The 15,245-nt window shown below is 40.5% G+C and overlaps 1 protein-coding gene across 5 annotated transcripts in view; it reads left to right on the top strand.

Moving 5' to 3' along the window:
- Positions 1–3,360: 3,360 nt before the first annotated feature.
- ptpn12 (protein tyrosine phosphatase non-receptor type 12) overlaps positions 3,361–15,245 on the top strand; it is an 85,984-nt gene continuing 74,099 nt past the window's right edge. For all 5 annotated transcript variants that reach the window (XM_033039857.1, XM_033039856.1, XM_033039854.1 and 2 more), the window contains exon 1: positions 3,361–3,709. In XM_033039857.1, the coding sequence (XP_032895748.1) occupies positions 3,611–3,709 (99 nt within the window). In that variant the 5' untranslated portion in view covers positions 3,361–3,610. The remainder of the gene's footprint in view (positions 3,710–15,245) is intronic.

Raw genomic sequence — 15,245 nt, 5'->3', positions numbered from 1 at the left:
AGATCGCATGGGATCCACAGAGAGAGAGAGCTAATTGGTTAGATAATTGTCTTCTTGGAAGGGTGATGGTGGAAGGTTATTTTTTTAGACTGAAGGCCTGGGACTAGCGGTGTCCTTCAGGGATCAGTGCTGGGCTCATTGCAGTTTTGACATATCAACAATTTGAATGAGAATGTACAAGGCATGATTAGTAAGTCTACATGACACTGAAGGGGGTGGTAGTGTAGATAATGAATATGGGTATCAAAAATTACAACAGGATCTTGATCTGCTAGGCAAGTGGGCTGAGGAATGGCTGTGGAATTTAATGCAGATAAGTGGAAGGTGTTGCATTTTGGGAAGTCAAATCAGGGCAGGACCTTCACAGTGCATGGCAGGGCCTTAGGGAGTGTTGTATAACAGAGAGGTCTTGGTGTGCAGGTACATAGTTCCCTGAAAGTGGTGTCACAGGTAGATAGGGTTGTCAAGAAGGCTTTTGATTCAATGGCCTTCATGAGTCAGGAGTTATTAAGTATAGAATTTGGGATGTTATGTTGCAATTGTAACAAGACATTTGTAAGGCAGCTTCTGGAGTATAGTGTTCACTTTTGGTCACCCTGCTATAGGAAGGATATCGTTAAGTTCGAAAGAGTGCAGAGAAGGTTAAGAGGATGTTGCTAGGACTTGAGAGTCAAAGCTATAGGGAGAGGTTTGGCAGGCAAGGACAAGGGTGATCTAATAGAGATGTATAAAATGATGAGGGGAATACATAATAGGAATGCACAGACTTTTATACAGAACAGGGGAATCAAGACCTAGAGGATATAAGTTTAAGGTGAGAGGGGAAATATTTAATAGGAACCTGCTGGGCAACATTTACACGTGGAGAGTGGTCAGTATATGGAACAAGCAGCCCGAGCAGGTAGTTGGCAGGTACATGGATAGGTACATGGATAGGTAATTTAGAGGAAAAAAGGCCAACGCAGGCATATGGGACTAGCGTACTGTAGATGGGTATCTTGGTTGGCATGCATAAGTTGGGCTAACGGGACAGTTTCCATGCTGTAGGACTGTATGACTCTCACTTTACTTTCCATCAGCTCTCATCGCAATGCTGTTAAGATTTATTTGCATGCTTGTGTGGACTGCTTCATAATCTGACGTGTGAATGGATCATCATCAGTAAGCAATCTCTTTTCTGTTTTTGATAAAGGAGCTGAGAATTGTTGAGATCAGGATTATTGTCTTGAAAAACACTCGCAGGAAGGGTGGCACAGTGGTGCAGCGGTCGGGTTGCTGCCTTACAGTGCCAGAGACCCATGTTCAATCCTGACTACGGATGCTGTCTGAGAAGTTTGTATGTTCTCCCTTGACCGCGTGGGTTTTCTACAGGTGACCCGGTTTCCTCCCACACTACATTTGTAGGTTAATTTGCTTCTGTAAATTGCCCGGAGCATGTATGATACGGGAGATTGTTGATCGACGTGGACTCGGTGGGCTGAAGGGCCTGCTGTATCTCTAAACTAAATGAAACTAAGGTCCTTGGTGCTGAGATAATTAATTGATGGTCAAAAAACATCTTTCACTTTGTCAGGTATGAATCTCAGCACACATTCATAACCCTATTATATGAAGCTGAGCAGTTCTGACAGAAATCATATAATCATTCATATCCATAACTCATCATTCTTATGTGTAGGAAGAAAATGCAGATGCTGGTTTATACTGAAGATAGACACAAAATGCTGGAGTAACTCAGCGGGTCAGGCAGCATCTATGGAGAAAAGGAATCGGCATTGTTTCGGGTTAGAACTCTTCATTATTCTTATCAATCTCTAACTAACGATATATAAATACAAAAAAGTTTGCTTTCTTATCTAAACATACATGGTATACCTTTCTGTTGTAGAGTAACATACATTTGCCTAAACCCAGAAAATGTTCGCATGTTAGCAAGGCTTATTATTTAGGCAGCATGGTTTGGTTCTGCTACTGAAGATAACTTGGCAAAAGTAACAGTTAAGTTACAAAAGGAACTTTGTAAACTTCCTATTACTTCCTAACCAGGTTTGTCATGTGGTAATTTGTACAAAATTATCTGAAGGGAAGTGGCAAGAATTCTAGCTCCACAGTCAGGCCTTTATGTCCTGACAATGACCTAGACTAGAGTTCAATCATCAGCAATATCTTAGAGCACACAATGTACAGAGCACACAAAACTATCCAAGACAAAGATATTAAATTAAATATCAAATTCTTCAACTCCTGATAACTTGCTTTCTCTATTTTTTTATCAGAACTGGCCATTTTTGCTGCATTTATCTGTCGGTGACCAGCTCAGTTCTATTTTCCCCCTCCATTAGACACCCTGGCTTGCTATATGCAACATGCGCCATTTCTGTCGCCCTTTAATTACCATTAAAACATCCCCAAGGCAACCCTGGTCTCAATCTTCTTTGTCCCATCCCTCTGCAACTCCTTTGCCATTTATAATGAACACATTTTCTCTATCTCTTCTAATGAAGAGTCTATGACTTGAAACTTATCTCCATTTTTTCTTTCTACAGATGCTGCTTCTTTTGCTGTCTGTTTTCAGCATTTTCTATTTTTGTTTCAGATTTCCATCTTTTTATTTTCAAAATCTATCACAATCTGGCCATTAAACAATGGATTGTGTACAGACAAAACAGAAACATGGCTAAATTGGTTTCCCAGTTGATAATGTGTGATAATCAAGAACGCCAGTGCTAATTAAAAAAACAATTGAAGCAGAAAATCTAAAATAAAATGCTGGAAACACTCAACATCTTCAGTGCCAGCTCAGTGGGAATCCCATTGAAATCCAAGTAGGAAACACAAACTGCGTCGGTGGAGTAATTGCTCTTAGTGTAAAAATATTCTCATTGTATATGTTTAATAGTTTCCCCTCTTCTCAGATCTCATTCTTGCTGCTTTGGAGGGCAAACATTGGCTTTCGTTATACCTTCAGAGTCTCAGTGTGGCACCATGAATGATACTTTATTGGAAGAATTACACCAGTTGGGTTTTTCGGGTGCATGCTGAAATGTTTAGGTAGAATTATGTGTATCCTCAATAACTCAGTGTGCATTAGGTGGCAATAGGGACAGGACGGAATATTAGATTGTTCCTGAATACCACCAACAGAAAATCAGGGTTACCCAACCCCTTTGCAAACAGGAGCTCAGTGTATCTGAGCGATCTTCAGGGAATTGAGTTGAAAAAAAGTTTGGAGCACGCAGCAGTGAACGTCAGGCAGCGCGTCCAATCGAGGAATGGGATGATAAAGACGCGGCCGACAAGAGGGTGCAGCCGTGCTCCAGATGGGCCAACGAGGAGCGGGAGAAGGGGCGGGAGCTTCGGCTGTGAGCTGGGGGTGGGGAGGAGGAAGAAGAGAGCGGAGAAGAGGAAAGTGGGAGACGGACGGAGGAAGCCCGAGCCTCGGCACGGCACAATGGTGCAAATAATCGCCCATCACTGACATTATTCGGTGGCAAGAAGGACAGGGGCGGACCATCGGATTTTCAAAGAAAGATATTTGCTGGGGAAAGATGCGAAAGCGATGAGCGTTTGACCCGGTTTGCTGGCTCCAGTTGTCCAATGTGCTGAGAAGATGGAGCAAAGCGAGATCCTGAAGACATTCATTGATCGGGTGCTGGCCATGAAAAACCGCGACCAGAATGGGGAGGATAACTTTGCCAACGACTTCATGGTGAGTTGCTGTGTGTGTGTAGTTAAGTCTCCTGTAACATTGGCTCCTTTTGTCTGTAATGAACTTTCTTGGCTCGTCGGGACAGGCGGCTGCCGGGGGAGTCGGGGTTTTCGGCGGTGTCTACTCATCCTCCTCCTCTGCCGCGACCCAGCTGGACCATCACCGCCAGCTCCAGGCTGTGCGGCCTAAGCCGCCCCCTCATGGCTCCTCATCCACTTTCCCCACTAAATAACTACAGCTCGTGTTTGTCTCGGGCACTGGGAACGAAATGTTCGCCTTTAACGGGGCACAACAACGGTTTAGACAACGTAGAACCCCCCCACCCCCCCCCCCCCCCAGGTTCATCTTGGGTGTGAGGTTTGCAGAGCAAAAAAATGTAATGAATTTGTCAGCTGTGAGTCAGAAATGTGGAGCGCTTGCGGATGTTGCGCAAGACACAGGGGCGTTGTGTTCGCTCAGAGAAAGTATGCAATGAGTGGTTTTGTGTTGTTTCACTTAAAGTATTCATTATTTTATAAGACCTGTTTTTCATTTTATGTCATCAGACCTGACAATAGACATTTATTTCTGTTACTACTCAGTAATTGTATTGGGGAAGGAGCTATGGTTTAACTATACCCGTTGTGTGAAGTATAGTTTCCAGTGGATGGCTGTTGTATGATTTCAAGAATAGCTGGAGTGTGATAATTCCTTTGATCGCAGATCTTTCCTGTATTCGGTGTATAGACTCGCATGAATTATGGCCGCATTGGTGAAATACTCTGGAGTGGGTGATGTCTGTGAACTTGCAGTCCGCGGTGGTTTGTAACATACAGTGAAGGAAGGGAAACAATTGATTTAATGGAAATTTAGCATTAGTGTAGCGATTGATATCAGGCATTTGGAGATCTTATTGGCTATCCAACATCTTCATCAGCACATTTTGAATGAATTGTAATTTGCACTACTTGGAGTCTTTAACATAATAAATATCACAATGGCGTTGCATATGTCTGCAAAAATAATTTTGACAGTACTGTAAAATGTTGGATTAGATAACTAAATGATTGGTAAAGATTACATTTAGGATTATAAGGAGAGAACTTTGAAACTTAGAACCAAGGTAGACAAGTACAAGGCTATCATTGGAGGGATGAACAGTTGTGACGGAGCAAGGGGCAGAATTTTAAGTTGAAGGTGTCTGGATTGTGGGGCTGAAAATAGTTTTTGATAGGCATATTGGATATTAACCATGGGAATTTGAAAATGTAGATGTGGGTTCAAGCAAGAAGTGGTTGTTTGGCAAATGAGACTGTTGAAGGGGAGAGTTAATAAACAAGGTTGGAGATGATATATAGAGAATAACAAAATGCAACTGATGGAAAAATAAGATAGGGAATGAAATGGACCAGAGGGAGGGATAGTGCAAAAAAGGAAAAGGGGGTGTGATTTTGGTGCTGTTAGGGTGCAGGGGAGTGTTGCGCAAAGAAAAATGGAGGGAATGAGGGATGAGCGATGAGTGGATGGAGGAAGTAGACAATTAAACTCTTATTTACAATGGCACATTTTAGTTGAGCCCAATTTTCTAGAGAATGGTATCTTGCTGAGGAAATGTTGTTATACAATGCTGGGTAGAATTATTGACAAGTAATTTTAAATTGGGAAATAGATTTGACAATCATGGCGTACCTCAGTTCCACAAAGGAGTCTGAATAGCATAAGGATAAGTTGCTTTGGATTGATTAATATCTAATAAGCTTTTTTGCCCTGGCATGAAGCAGTGTAACAATTTTGTTTTGGCCTGTTTAAGTAGAACAGATTCAAAATTGAATCTGAGACAATTTAAAAATGAAGTATGCATCAATTTAGTTTTGCAGATGGTGGTGAGTCCATGGAATTCTCTACCATGGCGGCTAGATTATTAATAATAATTTAAAAAAAGAGGACATGGATAATAATTTGTAAAGTTTGGTGAACGGGCACATCAGCCAGGATAATACTGAATAGCAGGGCATGCTTGAGGGGGCTTGAACTCTTGGTCCTATTTTTAGTTTTTTTTCTGCAGGTCATCAGGTCCTGTGGATTGATCACATTTGTCCTGTAAATTTAAATGAAAAGCTTGGAGTAATTAATACTATTGTTGTTGAACTTCTTCGCATTAGACCTGCCATTCTGCACATTTGGATGTTTGCTGTGCCTTCCATGAAGACGGGCAGGCCCTATACTCGGTCTCCTTTTTTTTAAACAATATTTTGTGTCTCAGTCAATAAGTTACCCTTATCAACGTTGACTATCTTTTCCTTTTAGTAGCTCTTGCGATCTGTTTTTCTGCTATTCACTTGACTTCTCATACTTTTCTTTCTCTGTGCACATCAATGCTTTTGTACTTTTAAATTCAGTTTTCCAATGCTCGCATTTGTTGCTTTTCTTGGCAACATACGCTATTTTTCTTTGAAAACAACTATTGGAATGATTATTCTTAAATGGAATAAGTTACCAGGTTTCGATGCAAGGCCTTTTAGGTTGTTGAAGTAAAGATGGAGATTTTGGAGATGATGGCAATAACCTACCTCATTTCCCAAAGCTAGATCAAACGGGGCCTCTTCATTTGATCAGGAGTCTTGCTGATGAAGATGTTTCTCTTGAATGCAGGTGTTTCAGCTATAATGCGATAGTTGCATTCCTAAGAAGTTTTGTGTTATAGAAAATCGCATTATAAAGACAGTTGTGTCAATTGGGGAAAGGGGTTTGGAGGGGAGTGTATTTCAGACTTGCAACAATAAATTTATTTTGCCCACAGGATTTTCAAAACTAGGATTTTGTTAATAGCAATATTTATTTTTGTTACTGCAGACAAAAAATACTAATGGTTGTATGTTACCTTGTTTAATAAAGTATCATTGTACAAGTGTCGATAGAAGCGATTGTCAATTTCAGTGGCCACCTACTGTTAAACCAGAAGCTGTGTTCTTGAGAGATGCCTGATTACTGCAGGGGAAGCTTCCCTTCCCCCCCCCCCCCCGTATTTAAATCCAAGACGGCTTTTTGTGTACTTGTCAATTTCCAATCTAACTTTTAAGTGGTACTTATAGTCCCTGATCAAAACAGTGTTATGAATTGGGTCCACGTAATGCAAATGGTTCCTTAATTACTGCTGCGGAGCGTAGTTGATTACTTGAAGTCCACCTTTGTCACTATGCGGTAGTTCTAGAACCTGACATTTCTTTATTACTTTGTTCCTCTTGTTTATAACTTCCTAACAGGTGTAAGGCAAGTAAACAAAATGGAAAATTAAAGGTGTAGGAAGGTACTGCAGATGCTGGTTTACATGAAGATAGACACAAAATGCTGGAGAATCTCTGGATAGAAGGAATGGATGATGTTTTGGTTCGAGGTCCTTCTGTTTGTTAAGAAGAAATTCATACAGTAATCACTGGAGACCTTAATCTTCATATAGATCTATGGCCAAGTTCATGCAATGCATTGAATAGCTTCTAGATTAGAATGTGAAGCACTAGTTAGTGGCCACGCTGTTTGGTATTTGCAATGATGCAAGGTTAATGAATGCCATTATGATCAACAACACCTTGGTGAAGGACAGTCATGATAGAATTTTTAATTATGAGTATGATTTTAGTTAAGTTTCCTACACTGGTGTTAAACCTGAATAAGTATGTAAGTATGAGGATTAGTTTCCAATGAGGTTAAAAGATTTGCTAGTGAATAAAAAAAGGCAGCCATATAAATAATGAGTAATTCATGATGTGTGTACATTTCTTTCAGGGATTTAAACAAAATATAGAAAATAGTTTGAGGTTAAATATCTATAGATATAGAGGCTTAATATGATTAGCCTAATTATTGGCCAGATTTTGAAATCCTTCAATTTCGTGGTCATTCTTTGCAGAAGTGAGGGGAGAGTAATCCTACTGGAAGACATTCCAGCAGCTTCTAAAGTTATAAAGGAAAAGTAATCTAGAAATATTGAATGCACTGCCTGCAAATATGGTGGAGTTAGGTTCTCCTAGAGGGAAATGCACAAATATATGGTGATTTTAAAAAAAGAAGCAAAACTATGCAGAATTGGGGGGGGTGGGGGGGGGTCGTATTGGTAAGGAGCTGGCACAAATGCTGGGTTTAACAACATCCTGTGTTTAATCTTCCAGTCATTCTATTTTACGTATAAATTAAAGAGTTGCAAATGTACCTAAAATTAATAGTTTGTGCAAATGCAAATTTGTCAACAGAAATAACATTTCAGCCATCTGCACTGATACCCGCAGTAGGGAAAATCCTGGAATCTATTGGGGAAAGTTAAGTGTGCTTTAAAAAAAAAAAAATCACAATGTTGAGGGTGACAATTTGATGTGAGAAGATCGTGTTTGAAGAGGATCTTGGAGAACTTTTGAGAATTTTCCTTGGTTTCTGCCAGAATTCTTCACTAATCTGCTAACTCAAAGTGAAACAGATTATCTGCAGCTTTAGTTTTGATCCTTGGAGACATTTTGGACCCATATCCTCTTGTCATAAAGATGCCTGATGTTTAGACTTTAAAGGGACAATTTACAATCTTACCACAGTCAATTAACCTATGAGAGTAGATCTGCCGACTCCGATCGGCGTGGAAGTCTTGATGAGGTCAATTGGCTGCCTTGCACTTTAAATAGACACAAATGCTGGAGTGGCTCAGCGTGTCAGGCGGCGTCTCTGGAGAGGAGGAGTGGGTGACGTTTCGGGTTAAGGTTCTCGACCCGAGGCATCACCCATTCCTTCTCTCCAGAGATGCTGTCTGTCCCGCTGAGTTGCTCCATCTTTGTGTTTAGTTTAGTTTAGAGATCCAGCGCAGAAACAGGCCCTTCAGCCCACCGGTTCCTCGCTGACCAGCGATCACCGCATATTAACACTATTCTACACACACTAGGAACAATTGTTTTTGCATTTACCAAGCCAATTAACCTACAAACCTGTAATGTCTTTGGAGTGTGGGAGGAAACCGAAGTTCGCTGAGAAAACCCACGCAGGTCACGGGGAGAACGTACAAACTCTGTACAGACAGCAACCGCAGTCGGGATTGAACCCGGATCTCCGGTGCACCTTACAGCAAGTGCTGTAAGGCAGCAACTCTACTGCTGCACCACCGTGCCTCACTGGAGAAAAGGAATACTGCAGGTGATGTTTTGGGTTAAGGGACTCGACCTGAAGCGTCACCCTTTCCTTCTCTCCAGAGGTGCTGCCTGTCCTGCTGAGTTACTCCAGCTTTGTGTGCTTGTCTTTGAACTGAACTGAAGAAGTTTTCAAGAGAGAGTTATGATTTAGCTCTTGGGGCTAATGGAATCAAGGGATATGGGGGGGGAAAGCAGGAACGGGGTACTGATTTTGGATAATCAGCCATGATCATATTGAATGGCGGTGCTGGGTCGAAGGGCCGAATGGCCTACCTTTGCACCTATGTTTCTATGTTACCTGGTCTACGCACCACATTTTTGGCGTGACTTCTGGACGGGATATTAAGTGGTCTCATGATTTTGTCCAGATTAAAGGAGGTGCTGCGCTCTCAGTTGCTGGAAAATCAATGGTGGACCTATACCAGATTATCCAATTTGGTCTATAATGTTACTCTAGAATTGTGTGCTGGCATTCTACTGCTGAAGTTGTGGAAGTTGATGTATGGCTCCAGAATGGACGGATGAGGTGGGATGGGGAAATGGGAGCAGGCAGAGATGTTGTCAGCACAGATTTGTTGTACTTAAGGGGCAGAATGAGGCAGCTAATGGAGCTGGGCAATTGAACCTGAGGTGACATGATTAGTAAGAAGGAATCTATAACAAAAACGAGGTCTTAAAAGTTGAAGTAGCAGAAAGGATTGGCACACTTCGAATTCCAAACCAAAAGAGAGCCCACAAATATAGGCACGACTGAAAAACACAAAACCAATAGGACAAAAACTGAGGATTAAATGGGAAGAAATAAATGCAAGTGCAAAAAATCCAAAGTCTTTAGTTCAACTAAAAACAGTCCCGACAAGCTCATGGTTGCAGAGGTTAGTGTTGTGCATGTTCAATAGCCTGATAATTATTGGGAAGAAGCTGAACCTGGTGGTCATGGTTTTCAGGCTCCTGTACCTCTATCCCAATGAGAGAAGTGAAATCAAATGTGGCCAGGGTAGATTGGGTCTTTGATATTGGCTGTCTTTCTGAGGCAGCACCTGCTACAGATATCTTTGGTGGGAGGATAGTCCCGGGGACTAGGTGGTTGTATCTCTCTCTGTAATATCCTTTGTTCCTGGCCTTTCAAGTTGCAGAATTATTAAAACTGTACTACTTTGAAAGTACTTTGAAAGACCATCTAGAAATGGAATATTACTGGGCCCACTATCAGGGAATGTAGCTGGATAGATGGAAGGCATATCAGTGGGCAAGCATTTTGTGAACAAATGACAATAGGCAGATTACATCACAGACCTGGTTTTGATAACTTGAACGGCCAAGCATGAAGGAGACTGCTGAAAGTGGTGGACGTAACCTGTGATCCATCACAGGTATTGACCTCCCCATCGAAGGGATCTACAGGAAATGGTGCTTCAATAAGGCACCTAATATCATCGGAGACCCACATTGCAATTCCATCTTGCTGCTACCATTGGGAAGAAGGTACGAGAGTCTGAGAACTGTTACTTCTCATCAAGAATCGGGCTCTTGAACCACCCTGCACAACCATAACCACAACACCCCTCAACATGGAACTTTTAAGTGTTTTGTGTTTGGCTTTCACTATTATAATCTGGTTACCTAGTATAACTGAGAGTTTATTATTGCTTTTTGTATATTTATTTTGTATGTTGTTGTGTTAATGTGCCCGTAAAGCTACGGCAAAAGAAGAATTTCATTGTTCCGGTCAGGGTGCATATGGCAATGAAACATTCTTGTCTTGACCAGATGTAAAATTTCCATCATGATAAGGTCCAACTGTTATATAATTTATCAAAATGTGACATGATAGAAACAGTTACTGTAATATGAAAAGGTGCCAGCATTGTGGGATATATTTGGAGAGGGTTTGATGGGAGTGCAGAATGTTTCCATTGATGTATAAATGTAGGATTCCTCTAAATCTAAAATCGAAAGGTTGCTGTCTTTTAAAATGGGAGTAAGATGGATCTGAATGTTTCCAGGCTACTCTTTAGCCATACATATTGTTAGCTCGTGTGTCAGACGATGTAGCTCGCTGTTGGCTTCTGTCATCGTCCAACATGTTGAAGGAATTGTCGCCCGACGCGTCACAGAATGCATCACGCTGTCGCGTCCAGGGATCACCACGAGGAGGCTTCTGTCATGATCCCCAGCCATACATATAAGAATAAATTAGTGAAGATGAAACAGCAGAAACTTGAATTACATTTTTATGAAGTATCTGGCTGCAAATTTAGGCATCAAATTGTGCTGGATCTGGCCTACTGCCTGTAATAACAGTACACCTGTATTGGTTGGACCAGATGTGAAGAGGCTGAGTTGATAGCTTCTATGCCCTTTGAATTTATCAGCAGCATCTAGATGACACTGGACCAAGGACAACACACTACAGTGACACTGCTGCAAAAGACTCTGGTATCTTTACACAGACAGCAAAGCCGGAGTGGTGCCTTGCCATCTAAGGCATTTTAAGATTTTGTACATATCGCTGCCATTCAGATTTACGCACCTTAAATTGATGTATACAGAAATAAATGCATTCTTTGGAATGTAATATTTGTCCTTTTGATCTTGTTGAGTTAAGCAATACCGTGTAGAGTGTTAAGTAGTTGTTTTTCCTTTAGCCGATGCCTATTGGACCTGATTCTGTGGTCATAGTGACAGCAAAGCTACTGGTGTTACCATTACTTCTCTCTGTGACTAAACTTGGGGATGTTCATGCATCTGGAAGTTAATATGACAATGCCAAAGTTACTGTCAGTGATCCAGCAGACCTTTACATGGTGCACTGTCATTGTTTACAGAGCTCTCCACCATAATCTGACATCTCTTGAGCTGACATAAATTTGTATTCACAAACTAATTTCACTGTCAAGTACCCAGAATATTTTGCATCGTTACATGGTCTTTAGGTTTTAAGCCAGAATCACTGATTGGCTTTTAAAGGTTACTTCTATGTGAATTTTTTTATTTTCTTCCATAGATTTTTTTTTAAATTAGTAATTTTAAAATAAAACTTAGGAGGTTAAATTAGGAAATTGTGAAGTTCCTTTTTAACGAAGTTCAGCCCAACTCTCTGGTCATCTGGGTGTGATTATTCCAGTATTTCCTTGACCAACTTACCATCGTACAATCTCGGTATGATTGTCTCCACTTCCAAAATATAGACAGTAAAGGAAATGGCAGTCAATAAGTGTTGCATGAATGTTATGGATGATTATTGGCATGTTAACAAAATAAAATTGAAACAGGTGGCAAAGCGAGATGACAGGTGATCTACTGAATTTGTACCTATAAATTTGAATGTGTCCATGGACTGTGCCTGTGTTCCTACATGTACAAACTTCCAACTGCCTCCATCCCCACCTGCTTGCTCATTATCATGCTTTTCCTCCCCTATCTCTTCTCATTTCTTAAAGCTTCTACTTAAAACCTACCTTTTTACTCTTTTGGCCCCCTGTTTTAAATGTCAAATTGATTAATAATGTTTCTTTGAATGCGCTTGTGGAATTAAGATGTGCATAATAAAAATACCATTAAATGGCCCATTACTCTATTCAAGGAATGAATCTTGATTTGGGTGAGCAGTTCGGAAGTTTCCAAGTTAACACTTAATCTCTAATTCTACCTTTCATCAAATGTTGTCTGTTGTTTCATAACTTGTTGTGAGTTCATCTTGTTTTTCTCTTTAATAAATATCTCTGGGGAATTTTGCTTCATGAGAGCTATGAAATCCAAATGCTGCCCCCGCTTTTCCAAAGCTCTGTGTCCTTTCCAGATTAAAATAGTTTGGGGTTTATTTTGGCCTAAATTCAGCGCTAAACACTTGAGAATAGTACCAAATCATTGGCATAGTCTTTGTATTCGAGTAATAAGATGGTGACACGTGGAACTGCAGATGTTGATTTAGAAAAAAAAACATAGTGCTGTAGTAATGGCGGATCTGGCAGCATCTCTGGAGGACATGGTTAGGCGATATTTTAGATTGGGGCACCTCTTCAGAGTTGTGTATTGGCTTAAAACATGTTTTTTTGCAAAAAGGCACAGATTAAGTGTTTACTTATTTAGCAAGTAATGAATTAGAAAATCTAATTAGTAACTACTTGATTTCCCATTAGGTGCTCATAGGCAGTATTTTATAACCCAAAATGTGCATGTTACATTACTGGAGGTTAGCTGCATCAGTTTTTTCTGGAAACTTGTTATTCAAAAATTAGATTGCAAATAAAAATATCACATTGTTGGTGTGAAATACATTAATAAGTAGTGAAGGTAGACATAAAATGCTGGAGTAACTCAGCAGGTGAGGCAGCATCTCTGGAGGGAAGGAATGGGCGACGTTTTCGGGTCGAGACCCTTCTTCAGACTGATGGGTAGTGAACATTATTAAGGAGCTGGTGTTTAACCATTGCAATATAAGGATTTAGGGATGTTTTGAAAAACTCCTCGCTGCCCCCACCCCCTTCTGTAAATGACTAACAGTCAGGAAGTTAGTTGCTATTTTGGGAGCATCCTTTGTGAATAATTGAATTCATTCCTTATATTGGAGAAATTACAGTGCCAAACTATATGAGCCTCAGTGCCAACATATCATTCATAAAAAATGCATTCAAATTCAAGGTCATCTTTTTGTGCTATTTTAATGAATATTTTTGCAATCGTCCAATTTAATGTGTCATGGTTGCTATTCCAATATTTGTAAGCTTTAACACAATACTATTGTATTGCAAACAGTGACAAATTAGAAATGTTCTACAACAGCTATTTCTGTCGAAAGTAACATCAATATGAGATCTACAGGAATTGCTGCCTCAAGAAGCCAGCTGATATCATCATCTAAGACCCACACCCTGGCCATGCTCTTTTATCATTGCCACCATCAAAGAAGGTACAGGAGCCTGAGAACAATTACTTCCAGGTTTGAAAATGGCTTTTTCCCTTCAAGCATCAAGTTATTGAAGTGCTGATTATTGAAGGATGTTGAGGCTTTGAAATGGGTGCAGGGGAGGTTTACCAAAATAATGCATGGATGAGGAGATATTAGGTACAGGGAAAGATTGAACAGACTCGGATTCTTTTCTCTGAAATGCTGGAGGTTGCAGGGAGAATTGATAGAAGTATATAAAATTTATGAGGCATAGATAGGATTGGGAGTCAGCAACTTTTTCTCAGGATTGAAGAAATCAAATGCTAGAGTGCCAGTTTTGAGATGAGAGGAACAAAGTTTACAGGAGATAGTCTAGTGTGCTTCAAATAATTGATAATTTATTGTATTTTGTTGTTGTTAAGCAAATGTGCCTGTAAAGCTGCAGCATAACTTTCATTGTTGTGGTTCATACGACAAGAAACTCTCTTCAGTAGCATTATAGTTACATGATACCATCAAGGCTTTCAGATTTGTTTGTTTATAAACTTGGCCTTCAAATTGTCTTGGCTTATAAATTTCTTGTTTAGTTTACTTTAGAGATAAAGCATGGAAACAGGCCCCTCAGCCTCCACGGGTCTGCGCTGACCAATGATCATCCGTACACTTGTTCCATTCTACTCACTGGGGACAATTTACAGAAGCCAATTAATCTACACATCTGCATGTCTATGGAGTTTTGGAGGAAACTGGAGCACAGTCACAGGAAGAACATACAAACTCCATACACATAGCACCCGTAGTTGGGATCATACACATAGCACCCGTAGTTGGGATCAAACCCGGGTAAGGCAGAAACACTACCGCTGTGCACCACCTATACCACTTGCTTTCAATATATGATGCCTTTTGGATTTTTGTCATTCATTTAGATCCATGGCAGAGGCGTAAGTACTATAACTGTAGGCACATGCAATTGCATGTCTTTTGGATCAAGGCTATGGAAGAACTATTTTTGGACTGCACCTTGTAAGAAAGCCGGTATTCTTGAAACGCACTTCCAAATTTCAGTATTAAAATAAAGTCATGTTAACAGTCTCGTAGTCATATACATAAAATCACTGTTGTATATATGCCTAATCTGGCCAATGCCTCTATGAACATAAATCTCCCTCGCCTTTTATCGTTGGCAATCTATTTGGTCAAGTGGGCAAATTGTTGATTGAAACAAATGTTTACTGAGGGGAGGGGGGGGGGAAGGACACCTTGTTGGAGTAACTCAGTGGGTCAGGCAGCATCTGTTCAAGGTGCACTGTGTCTAGGTGTATATCTGAATGACAATAAAGTTTTCATTCATTCATTTTTCATTCATTCATCTCTGGAGAACATGGATAGGTAATGTTTTGAGTCGGGACACTTCTTCAGATTGATTATTGGGGGGGTGGGTGGGGAAGCTAGAGGAGGTAAGCTAATGGGTGGCGGATAAAAGGGGGTTTATAGGCAG

This window comes from Amblyraja radiata, chromosome 21 (genome assembly GCF_010909765.2).
Source record: "Amblyraja radiata isolate CabotCenter1 chromosome 21, sAmbRad1.1.pri, whole genome shotgun sequence".
Lineage (NCBI taxonomy): Eukaryota > Metazoa > Chordata > Chondrichthyes > Rajiformes > Rajidae > Amblyraja > Amblyraja radiata.
Note: the sequence above shows the minus strand (reverse complement) of the source record. Positions and strands in the feature narration are given on the sequence as shown.